Source organism: Rhinolophus hipposideros (genome assembly GCF_964194185.1).
Source record: "Rhinolophus hipposideros genome assembly, chromosome: 10".
Taxonomy (NCBI): Eukaryota; Metazoa; Chordata; class Mammalia; order Chiroptera; family Rhinolophidae; genus Rhinolophus; species Rhinolophus hipposideros.
Window position 1 is genome coordinate 35,441,492 of NC_138056.1, and position 14,866 is coordinate 35,456,357.

Genomic DNA, 14,866 nt, shown 5'->3' on the forward strand with positions numbered 1-14,866 from the left:
AGCATGGGACCTTATAATAAGGCATATATTCTCAACAAGGGTAAAACCTTGTTCACGGGGAGAAAAAAACTTAGACATTATAATGATTTGTGGCCCTCCAAAGGGCCATAATATGTAAACGTATGCAGTATATCTGTGGTATTAAAACTTCATGGTGGATAGAGTCAGAAAAGAGATGTGTGTTGCCACCGAGTGATGGGAAGCAAGGGAGTGACTGCGAATGGGTACAGAGTTTCTTGTGGGGGCGATGAATTTGACCAGGATGATGGTTGCACAACTTTGTGAATATTAAAAAACACACACTGAATTGGAAAAGAGATGTGACAAAGAAAGGACCATTAGAGAAAAATTGTCTAAAATGACCCTAGAGGTTGATCATGGGGAAAAAAATATTGAGAAACACAGCTATAAGGAGAGGAGGTGGTTGTCCCCCAGACAGAAAATGTGGTCTTGCTGCTTTATGTTCAATGGGCTTTATGTTCTTATTGTCTGCAAATTGCAAGTGAAACAGATGAATGAGGCTCTGAGACCCTGAACGCCCTCCCTAACCGCATCTCTCCCCAAAACATGTGAAACACATAGGAGGTGGTAGGAGGTCAGGACCGGGGGGTTGGCTCCACTTTGTAAATAAGTTTAAGCTCTGGCCTTCCCTCTCCAACACCAAAGAGGCTGTACTTCCTCGTGTTTTCTCTGCCCTTTCTCCTACCTGTCCCTAAGTGCCAGGGTATGATGACAGGCCCAGCCTCTCTAGCCATAGTGATCATATTTCTTGAGCCAGAAATCAGGCCTCATGGTATGTGACAAGTCTGCATGTGTGGATGACAGTAATGGGACAGAAGAGTTGACACTGAAGCAGCTTAGGTCAGTCCAGGGTACATGGGCACCACAGCTGACTACATCTCTCCTGGCAGATGCCCCAGATTCCTTGGTTGTCTTCCGAGAGGGCCACATGGGGCTGCAAATCATACCTGGAGCGCTTCTTGGCTCTCTAGGTGCCACCAAGTTCCACCAGCTATAGGTTCCCACCCACAAACTGCAGGCGCCGATGTCACCTTGCCTCTGGCCAGAGAGCACTCCCTAGCCAGGCTGTTTGTGCAGCGTGTCAGCCTGAGACCTTGGCCAGTGCATTTGAACCCTGACGCAGAGGCAGGGTCTGGAGAAGCCACATGTTGGGCCTTGCATTCCTCTAATGTGGGAAGATCCACTCCCATGACCTACTCCAATAGTGTCCTCCCCTCCCCCCATCTTCCCTTTTACCTTAACCGGGTCCCCCAGGGGCACTCTTCACACACCCCACATGAATTCTAGACACTACTAGGGTTCAGGCAATGAAGGCTTCTCAGGATGTCTACGCCCCACTCCCACGTCTGTCTATACAGCATTTGTGGCCATAGACTTGGTCACTGATGATAAAGGCATTCATTCTGGGTTCGAGGGAGCTCAGGGTATCTATAGGGAACTTATTCCCCTCACATGAACCCTGAAGGTGCATCTTTCCTCCCCTGCTGCAGCCCAGAGCGGGAGCCAGTGGGCGACTCGGATATCAGGTACTGTGTCCTGGGAAACCTGCCTTCCAGGCAGGCTTCCTCAGAGGGGCTCTCAGGCCAAGGGAGCCACAGAGCTCTGGGGGGAAGTCCCCAGACCCCAGCCCAGCGGCAGGGAGGAGGCCAGGGCGGGCTCTGAGCTCTATGGAGTGCTTCGGAAGCCACTACTGTTTCTGTACATCAGGCTGCTTCCTTAACACCAGCTCATTTTTCTCTGGCGGTCATCTTTGCCTTTAATTTTTTTAATTTGGGGGTAGGGGTTGTCTTCAAAAACTATATCACACCAAATGTGGTTTCCTTGGCTCTCCTTTTTTAAAAAGTCATTTGGAGAGTTACCTGCTAATGTCAAAATTGAGTGGTTTGAGGGCTTCTCAAGGAAGGAGGAAATCTGGGATCGAGTGTTTACTTGGTTTCCTCCTGGGCTCTGGGTTAGAGACTCAGGAAGGAGTATAGAGTGCAAGGATGGGGCAGGTAGGGTGTAGGGCAGGGAGGGGTGGAGGTCCCATCTCCCCCAGTCAGCTAAGACCTGGCACCCAAGCCTGACTCAGGCCCGGAGGAAGGAGAGTCCACCAGGGGCCACACAAAGCTGATTTCTGCCAACTGCACACCCCCCGACCCCCACCCCTGTCTTAGCACTGTCCCACCCCTTGCCCTGGTCTAAGCCATCCTCTTGACAGCTGCCCCTGAGCACGAACCCCTGAGAATACCTCCCTACTCCCTCCCGGCTTTTCCCAGGAAGAGAGGTCCGGTGGCCTATGCTTCTCAGAAACCATGGCTGCTGAATGCCACCGTGGAGGAAAACATCACCTTTGAGAGTCCCTTCAACAAACAACGGTAAAAGCCTCTGGGAGGGAGGCCGGCTGGGGGAGGGGAGAAATTGGTCGTGCGCAGCATTAGCCACCTGCCCCAGTCCCCAAGCCCTAGGCAGCTGGTCTGCCCCACATTGATCTCTCTCACCCGCCATCCTGCTCTCCAGCCCACTTATCTGGATTCTGGCCTGTTCCATATGGTCCATCTGGAAATGCTCCAGATGTGCCTGGGAGTCAGGGCAGTCCGACTCCTGTGGGTGAGCGGGCAAGAGGCAAGGGAGGTGCAGGAGCCCTGCTGCCTTCTCTTGTGGCTGGCAGCAAGGCTGAGCGAGCTCTCCATGATTCTCTGCACTCATGATTCCCTACCCCCAGCTCGGCGACCTGCGCACTATTTTCGCTCCAGTGATAGTAATAACCGCTAACATTGATTGAGCTCTTACCAGGTGCCAGGCTCTATAGATGCGATTTCCTCTAATGCTCACCACAATCCCAGTAGGCAGGTACTATTAGCAATCTCATTTTACAGATGAGGAAACCAAGACTCAGAAAGGTTAGGTAACTTGCCCAAGGCCGCCTAGCCAGTTATTCACAGAGATGGGTCTCAAATCCAAGGCTGTCTGATACCCAAGTACCTATCACCAGGATACTCTGATGCCTCCTCCATGCACCCTGGCTGGCACCTGCCCAGGTGAAGAGCTGGCCAGGGAAGTATGAGAGGAGCAGGCTGGGCAAATATTTGAGCAGCCATTACCATTACTGTGTAAACCAACCAGCAGTAATTTTCCCCGGCAGTGCCCCGAGCTTGGGCTCTGACTGTCGCTTTTCTCACTGCACAGGGCCCATGGGCCCTCTCTTGTCACTTATGTGGCATATTTGCTGCCATCTAACTTCATCCTTCAAATATTTAACTTGCTCCAAGGCCGTGTGAAGTGCCGCCCTCAGCTCTTTTAAAGCTCACGTGGTGTTTGCTAGCACCCAAGCAAGAGGCCCATTAAAGCCATCGCTCACCCTGGGCACAGCTGCCCAGGGCTAATAACCCTCTGCACGTGCTCAGACCCCAGTCTGGCCAGACTGATCCGCTGTGTCCCTGCCCCATCCCACTGCAGGTACAAGATGGTCATCGAAGCCTGCTCCCTGCAGCCAGACATTGACATCCTGCCCCATGGAGACCAGACCCAGATTGGGGAACGGGTTAGTGGAGCCTCCAAGGGGTTTCCTCAAAGCCGAGGCCTTCAACCTCCCCTGCTCCCCACCCATCACCACCACCAGGCCCCGAGATCCTTCTCAGGGAGAGCAGGTACCTGGGAAATGAGAGGATGGAGGCTGCAGAGCTGCCTGCAGTGGGTTCAAAATGATCTCCTTGAGCCCTGGGCTGGTGTCTGTCCTTGACAATCAGCCCTGCTTTGGGCAAAGGTCAGCTACGCGCCTCCCAGGCTGGAGATGACAACACTGCCTTCATTCATGCCCTGAGTGTATGCTGAGAGCCCCCATGGCACTGTGCGAGGCTCAGGTTACTCTCTTCCTGTTCTCTCTCCTGGTGGGGCCCCTGCTCCACAAGCTTAAACAAATAGGATTCTCTGGTGGCTGTCCTCTGTATGTACGATTAAACCCCTGCTTCCTCCGTCTTGGTCTTCACTGGTCAGGTGGTCCCTAGCACCTCCATGATGAATCTTCAAAGACTTGGGGATAATACTCCCCACTTCCCAGTGAATTTAGTAAACATGTACAAGTTCCTTCTCTCTGCAAGGTGACGAGGGACAAAGAAGTGGATAGTGCCATGCCTCTATCCCAAAGAGCTCACAGTTGAGTAGGAGCCACGACAGTCTTTCCTGAAGGGCTATGAGGGCATGACCTTTTCTCCCCTTTGGCAACAGGGCATCAACCTGTCTGGTGGTCAGCGCCAGCGAATCAGTGTGGCCCGAGCCCTCTACCAGCATACCAATGTCGTCTTCTTGGTGAGTGTCCCAACTGGCACCTCCTCTGGCTATCTCCCCTACACCACACACACACACACACACACACACACACACACACACACACACCTCCCTCTCCAGGAGCAAACCTCTTCCGCCAGAGGTATTACCTACTTATTTATGGGAAAACTGAGGCAAGGATAGTGCAAAAGACCCACTGTGGGCTTCACGATGAGCTCTGCAGTAGCCATGAGGGGAGGTAAGTAGTTACAGGCCACTTCCCTGTAGGAGAGCCTCAACCTATCAATGCTTATTTAGCCTGACCCTAAGAATGGCCAGCGCATGGCCTGTGTGCTGCCACTTCCCATCTCATGCCCGAAGCAGACATTGCCAATTGATTCCAGCTTCTTTTCCACGGACACTGAACGTGGCCTCAGAATCCTTCTCAACACAGCATTCCAGGTAACCACTCACAATCAAACATGAGATAAAGCTTAGCCATCCTTTCCCTAGTTCACACCAAGTTCTGTATAACATGCCTTGATATTGAAGAATTCTAAGACCCAGCCTTTGGCCTCAAACACGTAGAGTCTGCTTAGGGAGACAGAGTTCACCCACACTCAAGAGCCACAGCCCAGATGAAAGCCGAACTGCGTGACACAGACCATGAAGGGCCTTGTCCAGGAAGACAACTGGGAGGCCTAGAGAAATCCGGAGGGCTTCCTAGAGGAGGGCCTTGCCATGTGAGTCAGTTAAATAGAAGGAAAGGGGGAGGCCATTTGGACAGAGAGTTGAAAGAAGGAACCTCAGGTCTCTGATCCCAGCTTTATACTCTTTCCCCCACAGCACACACAAACACTCCCTACTAAAAACACTTCATAATATCAGGCCTTAGTCTGTTACCATCTGACACATGCAAAACGCTTGACGAAGTACGAGCTCCTTCATGATCCCATGTGAGCTTTAAACAACCTTGTTCGAGAGAAGCACAGTGGATAATTCAGTTTATTTCAGCAGACTTGTCTTCAGCTCTTACTCTGTCCCAGGCACAGGCACAAGGGGTCTCAATTCTTAGGAGCCTCATGCAAATACTATCAGATCTGGCTTTGTGCAGGGTATGACTGGAGCAGAGAAGAGGGAAGGCTAGGTGCAGGGGCAGGGGTCAGGAAAGGATACAGGAAGAGCTAGTGCTTGGCTGCAGCACTGAAGGATGAGTAGGAGTGCACCACGCACATAAAAGACAGATCAGCACTCCAGGCAGAGAGAACGCCTTAGGCAGAGGCCTGGAACGGCAAGTTCCCTGGAGTAGGGGGCTTGGACAAGATAGATGAGAAGTGAGGCTGGAAAGAAGACTGAGCAGGTTGTAAAGGGCCTGGATTCCCACACTAAGGAATTTAGACTTCATTGACTTTGGGGAACCACGGGAGGGTGAGGAGTCAGGAAGCTTGTGATTAGATCTGTTTGAGAGTGATAATTAATAACAGCCTTATTTTAAAATGAGGCAACTAAGGCCCAGAGAGGTTAGGTACATTGCCCAAGGCCACACAGCTAACTAGCATCAGACCCTAGACCAAAGCTGGTATAACTGGTGGTTTTTACATTCACTGTCATCTCCTCCCCCCATACTTGTCCCTATCTTCTCCCCTCTACCTAGGATGACCCCTTCTCGGCTCTGGACATCCATCTGAGTGACCACCTGATGCAGGCCGGGATCCTTGAGCTACTCCGAGATGATAAGAGGACAGTGGTCCTTGTGACCCACAAGCTACAGTACCTGCCACATGCAGACTGGGTGAGGGGTCATAAGCTGCAGAGGGCTGAGATGGGAGAAGCAGTCTCACATCTCAAAGGAGTCAATCAGACATCTCGTAGCAGTGGCTGAGGGCTACCAAACAGAAGAGATCAGCCCAGGATGGCTTTGTGCAGGCAGGGCAGACTAGGGAAACCTGCGCAGGCCAAGGGTTTGGTATCACCGAGAGCTGCAGATATTGCCTATCCTGGCCTGGGACCCCTGTGTGTAGCACAAGGAGAGAAGCAGACACTCAGTTCCTACCTCCTGTTTCCTGCCAAGATGGATGGCTCGTCCCCTGGCCTTGGGGAGTGCCCATTTGGATGGGAAAACCATCCCCCTGCCCTCAGTGGGTCGGATTCAAGTTAAGACCAGATAGAAAAGATGGAAACAAACAATAGCGGTAGTAATAGAAACTTCCATATTATGAGTGGAATGACATTTTGTGAAACCCAACATGAACTAAATTCCCATACTCCTCAACAGGTAGATATAGTTACTTTTCAATTAATTGGAAAGCACCTAGTTTTTAGGATGGAAATCATGTGACTTGAAATCTGGGCCTTGCCTAATCCCTATAGAAAATTGCTCCTGAAAATTGAGGCCCTCCTGGAGTGTCAGGCCTGTGCTAAAATAGCCCTGCTGACCCCACATAAGTCTCCTTCTATGTGTGGTGATTTCCTCCCTCCACTATGAAAAAGGAAAAAAAATCCATACTGAAAATAAAAGCTATTGAAACAGTTGCAGGCTTATGTCACAGTTTCAGTGGTGACTCTGCAAGACAATCCTTATCCCCCAAAAAGGTACACGCGGAGGTGCCTGGTTCCTTGAGGTGTCAGTGGATAGGACTCCCAGGCACCCCTTCCTAAACCCCAGCATGGGGTCGGTGGGGGAGAGAGAAGCAGGGGTGAGTGTCTGAATTAATGATGAGCCTACCTCAGTGTGAAACACTGAGTGTTTCAAATAAAATGTTTTATTAATTTCAAAGAGGTGTGGCCACACACATTTAGACCAACAGGGGCTTTGCCACACACTGGCAGAACCTCTCAGATCTGCCGTCAGGAGAAGCTAAGGGTAGTGTGCAATTATTCCGTTAAGTGTTTGAACGCAGCGACCATTGATGGAGTTCTTGTGGATAACCAGACAGCTGGACCAGGATGCACTAATTTGCTCTGCAAACTCTCTTATCATCTTATCAACCTTGGGACCATTGAGAATTAACCCCCCCACACCATGTACCATGCTCTAAATCCTGGGAGTGTGTCAGTAAGAGTAGGTTATCACTACCAGCTCACAGCAGTAGGTGATCCAAAGGTCATTTGTGGTGGGGAAAGAATGTGTGCATGTCCATCTCAGACTCCTCAGTCAGGCGAGGTGTGGCCTCCACTTCTCATCCCCAGCCAGCCCTCAGCAGGGTTTATTTCTGCCTTTCCAGATCATCGCTATGAAGGATGGCACCATCCAGAGGGAGGGCACGCTCAAGGACTTCCAGAGGTCTGAGTGCCAGCTCTTTGAGCACTGGAAGACCCTCATGAACCGGCAGGACCAAGAGCTTGAGAAAGTCGGTATATCCTGGGGGCCAGGCAGCCACCCCCTGAGGGGAAGGTTCTTCTAGAACTCAACTCATAAAGGTCTTCCTGCCCTCACTGGGCCCAGGAAACCTCCCAAAGGACAGATATGGGAGCTGGGCATGAACTTACTCCTGCCAGAGGAGAAGCAGTACCTGTGCCAGCTACCCAAGGCACAATCAGATGGATGCCTTCCCTTTATCCTGAAATAGATATCATTTAGTTTACAAAGTTTCAGAAAATCAACTCAAACTGGCTAAACAAATTTTAAAAACATGGTGGGGGTGGGAGTTAAGGATTTATTGGTTCATAAAACCAAAAAGTCCAGGGGTGTCATAGCTTCAGGTGGAGCTGGACCCAGGCAGTCAAACAATGTCATCAAGAATCTATTTCTCCCCATCTCTTGGCTCTGCTCCCCTTAAATTGGCTTCATTCCCACGGTAGCAGTGAGGGCCATTGGCAGTCTCAGGTTTACATTCTCCCAGATCAACAACAGCCAGAAAGAGAGTGCCTCTTTCATGATTTTTAGCAAAAGTCCCAGGGCTCACTCTCATTGGTCCAATTTGGTCATGTGCCCACCCCTAAACAAATAATTATGGCCAGGGATGTGGAATGTGAGAATATGCCCACCCCTGGAGCCAGGGAGAATGACCAGCACACCTGAATCACAGAGAATAAGAATAGGGGAGAGGTGGTCTCCCACAGGGACGCTGTGGTTCTGTTAGCTGATGAAGGGGAAGGAGTAAATTCTGGCAAGACAAACGTGTTCATCTGGACCCTCACCAGGCAAGGGCAATCTGGAAACTGACACTGATCATTACCAGGGGTGCTTGCCCCCCACTCTCCTTTTTCCCCTCTGTGCACCCTGAGGACATTGGCCAGGCCCTATTTGTCTTTCAGGAGACCGTCATGGAGAGAAAAGCCCCAGAGCCACCCCAGGGCCTGCCCTGTGCCATGTCTTCAAGAGATGGCCTCCTGCAAGATGAGGAAGAGGAGGAAGGTACTGACAGCGGGACTGGGAGTGAAATCATGGCCTGGGGTCCAATCGACCACGCAGAGACTAAGGTTTAGGGTCCTGAGGGTGGTAAGATAGTGTGCCATTGATTAAATCCTTTCCCTTCTGTGTGCCTCAGTCTTGCCATCTGTTAAGTGGGGACAACATAGCCCCTGGTTCACCCTGAGAGGGATATGAGCTGTGAAGCCACAGGGTGGGTTCTTGCGGCCTACAGAGGAGGCAGCCGAGAGTGAGGAGGAAGACAATCTGTCATCCGTGCTGCATCAGCGCGCCAAGATCCCGTGGCGAGCCTGCGCCAAGTATCTGTCGTCGGCTGGCATCCTGCTCCTGTCGCTGCTCGTCTTCTCCCAGCTGCTCAAGCACATGGTCTTGGTGGCCATCGACTACTGGCTGGCCAAGTGGACGGACAGCGCCCTGACCCTGAACCCCCTGGCCAGGAACTGTTCCTTCAGCCAGGTGGGGCTGGCAGCCCCAGGGCAGGGGCTGGGGGGAGGGGGCTGAGCCATGGACACCCCCGGGACCTTCCTCGTTCTCTGCCTGGCCAGGAGTGCTCCCTTGACCAGACCGTGTATGCCATGGTGTTTACGGTGCTCTGCAGCCTGGGCATCATGCTGTGCCTGGTCACCTCTGTCACAGTCGAGTGGACAGGGCTGAAGGTGGCCAAGAGATTGCACCGCAGCCTGCTGAACCGGATCATCCTGGCTCCCATGAGGTATGCTGGGAGCCCCCCAGCATAGGAGAGGGCTCCCGGCCATGCTGGGGCTGTGGGCAAGTCACTATTTTGTGACTTGTCCCATTATAAAACGGTGATATCCAATCTCTACAACAAGCTGTCGGATGTGACTCAAGGAGCCCCAAATGTGTTGCAAGTGCCCTGCTCAGTGCAGAAAGCAGAGGGAAACTGGCATGTACTCAGCCAGACGCGGTGCTCGGCATTTGACAGGGTTAGCTCATCTAATTGTCACGACAGTCCAGAGTGAATGTCTGCAGCCTCTGCGTAAATGCTACTGTCTCTTCCCTAGCCGGGTACATCTGCCTGTCTCCGCCCCCGCATGCAATTCTCCCCCTCCTCTTTCGCCTCCCTGCAGGTTCTGACACTGGGGTGGGTCATGGTGTAGCTGTTCATATCTTCTGTAGTAAGATGGATAAAAACCCCAAAAGCCGCTTGGTATGAAAGAAGTCACTGCCCAATGGGCTGGCCTATTTGGTTTAAACACACAACAGGCAAACAGATTATCTGGCCCCGCCCTCATTAATGCCAGGCCTTACCATCTGACTACATTGTTTATTTTTCAGCCTCTTGAGTTCTTTGTGTCCCACAGACATGGCCTCAACGTTTACCTACCCTCTATTTGTCCCAGATTTGTGGTTCTGAAATTCTCTGGTTGGGGTTGGGCCGACTCCGGGTCACAGACAGTGTGAAGGCAGCCAGAGTTCCTCGCAGGGTCAACCAGCTGACAGGCTGTTCCTGGGGCCCTGTTCCCTCTGGCCGGTTGTCCCTCTGGAGAGGACTCTATGTCCCTGGGAGGACAGCTGCTGAGTGAGTCAGGCCAAGCAAGCAGCTGAGAAAGGAGGCAGTGGTTACACACATGGGCTTGAGTGTCACAGAGGCTAATGAGGGACCAGCACCCCTTTGGGCTGCTGTGGGAATTCCCAGGGAAACAGGTCAGATGTCCATAGACCTGCAAAGGCTGTCGTCCCTGGGATGACTCCAGAAATACCAAAATGAAAGAAATAACTACCCTCGTACAATAAACAGAAATGAAATCACTAAGCGAATGAATAACTTCTGGTTACCTCTTAGGTTTTTTGAGACCACGCCCCTTGGAAGCATCCTGAACAGGTTTTCATCTGATTGTAACACCATTGACCAGGTACACAGCACTGTGACCCATTTCCCCAGTTCAGAGAGAGGCCAGGCCCCTGTCTGCTGCTGGCTTCCCCAGACCCAGATCTGGGGAGGAACCCAGTGGGCTCCAGTCTGATTATAATGCTGCCTCAGGGCCTGGGCCCCCCTGTGAGACCCTCATCATAAGGCCGAGAGAAACCACAGCCCTCTGGCTTCCACTGAAGAACCCCCAGCTCACGCCAGTAAGGTTCCAGCATATTCTGAACCAAGTTGACTGATTTTGTGGAGACTATTTATTTTGATTCAGCCTGTGTTTTTTATTTACCATCGTTCTAAGTGGTAAGAAAACAAAGTCCTGACTCTCGCCCTCAGGGAGTCTACAGTGTAGCTGGAGAGATGAAGACATGTGCCTATAATAATGTGAGAGAGAAAAACGTGGTGGCAGGGAACCCACTGAACATCATCAAATACCAATACTTACCTCCCTCTCTCACCTTTTCCTCCCGCAGCATATTCCATCCACGCTGGAGTGCCTGAGCCGTTCCACCCTGCTCTGTGTCTCCGCCCTGGCCGTCATCTCCTATGTCACACCTGTGTTCCTCGTGGCCCTCTTACCCCTGGCCATCGTGTGCTACTTCATCCAGAAGTACTTCCGGGTGGCCTCCAGGTGATGGCAGCATTTGCCAGCCTCCAGGGTTGGGGCTGGGGTGGGGGATGGAAGGGGCTTTGCAATGGGCAGTTGAATACTCTCGTTAGAGTCATTATCATTAAAGTAGTAGAGTCATGCTCCCCAAGAAAAGGAAAATAGACATGAAGGAAATGAAATATTCACATTCCGCTACCCTAACATAACTATCTGTCAGCACACACATGCTGCGTATGCATGTGTTTATGCCCTTCATTCGTTTTGTCATAATACTTCTCAGGAGGGTTGTAGGACTCCAGTGATCAGTGATTGCTGATGCGTGAAGTCAGAGGGCACCCGATGTGAGGGATATTATGATAACCACACCTTCCAGCCCACGTGGGTGCAGAGCAAGGCTGGAAGCCTTGATGCCAGGGAGCCCCTCACTGCCATCTTCATCACATTCACCCTCATGAGCCATGCATACCTCCATGACTCTTTTCCACTCAAACTTTTCTAAGAACATTCTCTAGGAATTTTTTTCTGGGAGTGTGTCATGCAGGGTCTCTGCTCCCACGTCCTGCACAAGAATGCAGGATATGGTGAGGCCAAAAAGGAACCACAACAGAGCCATAGACAGGGGAGTCATACCACTATATTCTCAATGGTGGCTGGTCGAGACACAAAAGCAAACATCCGCCAGGACCCCAACGAGGGGTTTTCCTGTACCCCCATCTCGCTGGCGGCCTGGCAAGACAAGGAAGTAGGATCAACGCAATCGCGATCTGCTTACTAACTGCACTTGCTAGCTGCCATCCACTTCTCTGCCAACCAAGCAACGCCCCAGGGTAGCCACTACAGTTATATCAGGGCTAATGGCTAACCAGTAACAGCTGACGTCCACCCAGCCACAGCGGATGCCATAATTATAGCTGAGGGCCATCTAATAACCGAGCCTGCACCTTTCCACGTGAGGCCGAGAGCCTGGAAACTGCTCTCTGGGACTCTGTCCCCACTGAGTGATTCTGTTAAACTCATAGATTCAAGGAATTATAGGGATAATTGTAATGAACTTCTAGACCAGCATTTCTCAATCTGCCAATTACAACCTCGCTGTGGGTTATGAAATTAATATCATAGACCGCAACCAGTATTTTTTAAAAAACGACATAGAACAAAAAATATCAGACTGTATTCACACAGTAATAGTCAGTGTTGCTTCATGAAACCTTTGTTTGGGTGGTGTAAGGGTATGTGTGTGTGTCATGCAGGGACTCTAGTCCTGCTCCCCTCACAAGAACGCAGGATATGGTGAGGCCAAAAAGGAACACCCACGGAGCCACAGATAGGGGAGTCATACCACGATATTCTCGCTGGCGGCTCAGTTGCAGACACAGGAAACAGGAGCCACACGATCTGCAATCCGCCATCCGCTTCTCAGTCAAGCAAGCAATCAACCAACCCCTTGCTAACTGCAACCCGCGCTTGCTAGCTTAGCCACGGCAGTTATACCAGTGGCCAATGGCTAACTGGTTACAGCTGATGACCAACTAGTCACAGCTGATGGCTGTTACCTGAGCCAACACCTTTCCATGTGAGGCTGAGAGCCTGGAAACTGCTCTCTGGGACTCTGTCCCCACAGTTTGTGTATACTGATTTGTGATATAAAATGTATTTCTTACTGCAGGTTGTGGTCAGAAAGCATAAGTACCTTTCCCAAGTGCACAGAATTGTTTAGAAATGACTCAAGATGCTGATTAGCCCTAACAATAATTAGATTTAGATACATCTTGGCCACAATTATCTTGCGCACGCAAGGATCAAGATTTGTATAGATGGCTTCCTGCCTAGATGATCCAGGATCCCCTGCGACCCACAAGGAACAACGTTGACATTCACAAAATCACAGCAGCTTTTTAAACACTGTACAAGCTGTTCTGCAAAGTTCATTTCTTCTGCCAGAGAAACTGCCCTGTTCCCCTGGCACCCACCCTGGCCCTGGAGACAGTGTGTCCAGGAAAGCTGCTTCCAGGGTCCCAACCTGGCCTCCCCCGGCACTAACACACTTGCTAAGGTGCAGCTGTGGGGAGCAGGAGCAAATCGGTTGCCATAGAAACCACTGGCCTTTTCCCCCTTAAGAAGCCCTTTAGATTCTGGCCTGAGATGTGCTGAAATCTATTGTGATTATTGGGGAGAGGACTGAAAGCTTTGAGTTGGCTTTTCTGTTCCTTTGACCAGCTATCCCAAGGTTCAGGGATAGGGAACTAACACTCACTGCCCAGCCTTAGTGCAGAGCGAGGCTGTGTGGCAAAAGCATGGGGACAGATACAGATGAGTGGTAGGTGACGCCCAGCAACGCAGTCACTGTCCCAGCCTTCCAGTTAAGCACTTCATGTAAACGAGCTGTCCAGTCCGCACAGCTACTTGATGGGGTGGTACCACTGTCTTCCCTTTTTACAGACCTAGAGAGGTGCAGCCATTTGCCACACGGTGGTAGGGGTGGAGCTAGGATTCAGACCCAGGCTGAGCCCTGAGCCTGCCCTCCTCACCATTCCGCTCTGCTCCCCTGGCACAGGGACCTGCAGCAGCTAGATGACACCACCCAGCTCCCACTGCTGTCACACTTTGCTGAAACTGTGGAAGGCCTCACCACCATCCGGGCCTTCAGGTACCATATTCACCCCAGGATGGGGGTGGGCGGGATGGGGGGACCAGGGTCACAGGTCATGAGATTCAATTCTCAGGGTTCCACTTGTGAAGGCCCGGGACACACTTCTCCCAACCCCTCCTCGGTCCCCAAGGCCCAAATGATGTCCACTGGGGGGTCAGACCAGGTGTGCTCTACTGTATGATCCAGAGAGGAAAACCTCAGCCCTGCAGCCGTGCCCAGAGCCTCTGTGAACTAAGGCAGAACATCAAAAGAAACAAGGCTGGGATAAGTTCTCACACACTAATGCTAGAAAGTCCTTACATGTGTGGGCCAGCCCTGAGGCCACCTTTCATTGAGAATCTCCTATGAGCCAAATACTATGCAGTGTATTTTCCATGCCAGCGTCATTCATTCTCAAACCTGTACTCTGAGGTGGTGATTGTGGTTGCACCCTCTTCTCAGACAAGGAAACTGAAGCTCAGCAAGGTTGTACAACTGCTCTGTGTAAGGTCCCACAAAGACCAGACTTGAACCTGCTCATTCATTCAACCTTTACCGACCATTCACCGCATACCGAGTCCCATGCCAGGCTCTAAAAAGAGAGAGATGAGTCAGATGAACTTCTGCCCTGGAGGTATTTACAGTCCAGGCTTTGAACAGGGCAAGACAAGCCCGTGTTACTGAAAGAGAGGGGGACACAGCAAGCATAGAAGGGGAGCAATCATGGAAGGCATCATAGAGAAAGCAGGAGGTGTCATTGGAGCTAGGACTCAAAGGGTAAATAAGAGTTCACCAGGCAGGAGGAATGCTCCGAAAACTTTAGCAGCTTTCCCATCCTCTTGCTACCCTGAGTCATGACGTTGGGCTGGACAGGAGCATTTGAGGCTGCCTGGGGAGTAAGGGTGCTATTGTTCCCTGCCCCAGTCTCCATGTGATGTATTAGGGCATCTCTCCTCTAGCCAGACAGGCCAGACCCCTGACCCAGATACCTGGGCTCTGGTATCTAAGCCTCACTGAGAGAGTGATTTCAGGTTATTTTTAGGATGGCACAGCTGTGCAGGGTGTGACAGTAACCATGCTACACCAATCCCTGTGTCCAGGAGT

The 14,866-nt window shown here is 51.4% G+C and overlaps 1 protein-coding gene across 7 annotated transcripts in view; it reads left to right on the plus strand.

Moving 5' to 3' along the window:
• Positions 1-14,866, plus strand: part of ABCC8 (ATP binding cassette subfamily C member 8) — a 76,721-nt gene that overhangs the window by 54,451 nt on the left and 7,404 nt on the right. For 5 of the 7 annotated variants that reach the window (XM_081061793.1, XM_081061795.1, XM_081061796.1 and 2 more), the window contains 12 exons: positions 1,512-1,547; positions 2,280-2,378; positions 3,460-3,544; positions 4,228-4,308; positions 5,921-6,058; positions 7,491-7,616; positions 8,524-8,623; positions 8,853-9,094; positions 9,184-9,350; positions 10,443-10,512; positions 10,997-11,154; positions 13,688-13,780. In XM_081061793.1, the coding sequence (XP_080917919.1) occupies positions 1,512-1,547; positions 2,280-2,378; positions 3,460-3,544; positions 4,228-4,308; positions 5,921-6,058; positions 7,491-7,616; positions 8,524-8,623; positions 8,853-9,094; positions 9,184-9,350; positions 10,443-10,512; positions 10,997-11,154; positions 13,688-13,780 (1,395 nt within the window). Of the gene's footprint in view, positions 1-1,511; positions 1,548-2,279; positions 2,379-3,459; positions 3,545-4,227; positions 4,309-5,920; positions 6,059-7,489; positions 7,621-8,523; positions 8,624-8,852; positions 9,095-9,183; positions 9,351-10,442; positions 10,513-10,996; positions 11,155-13,687; positions 13,781-14,866 lie in introns of those variants that run through there. The other 2 variants (XM_081061798.1, XM_081061799.1) reach the window with 2 other exon arrangements.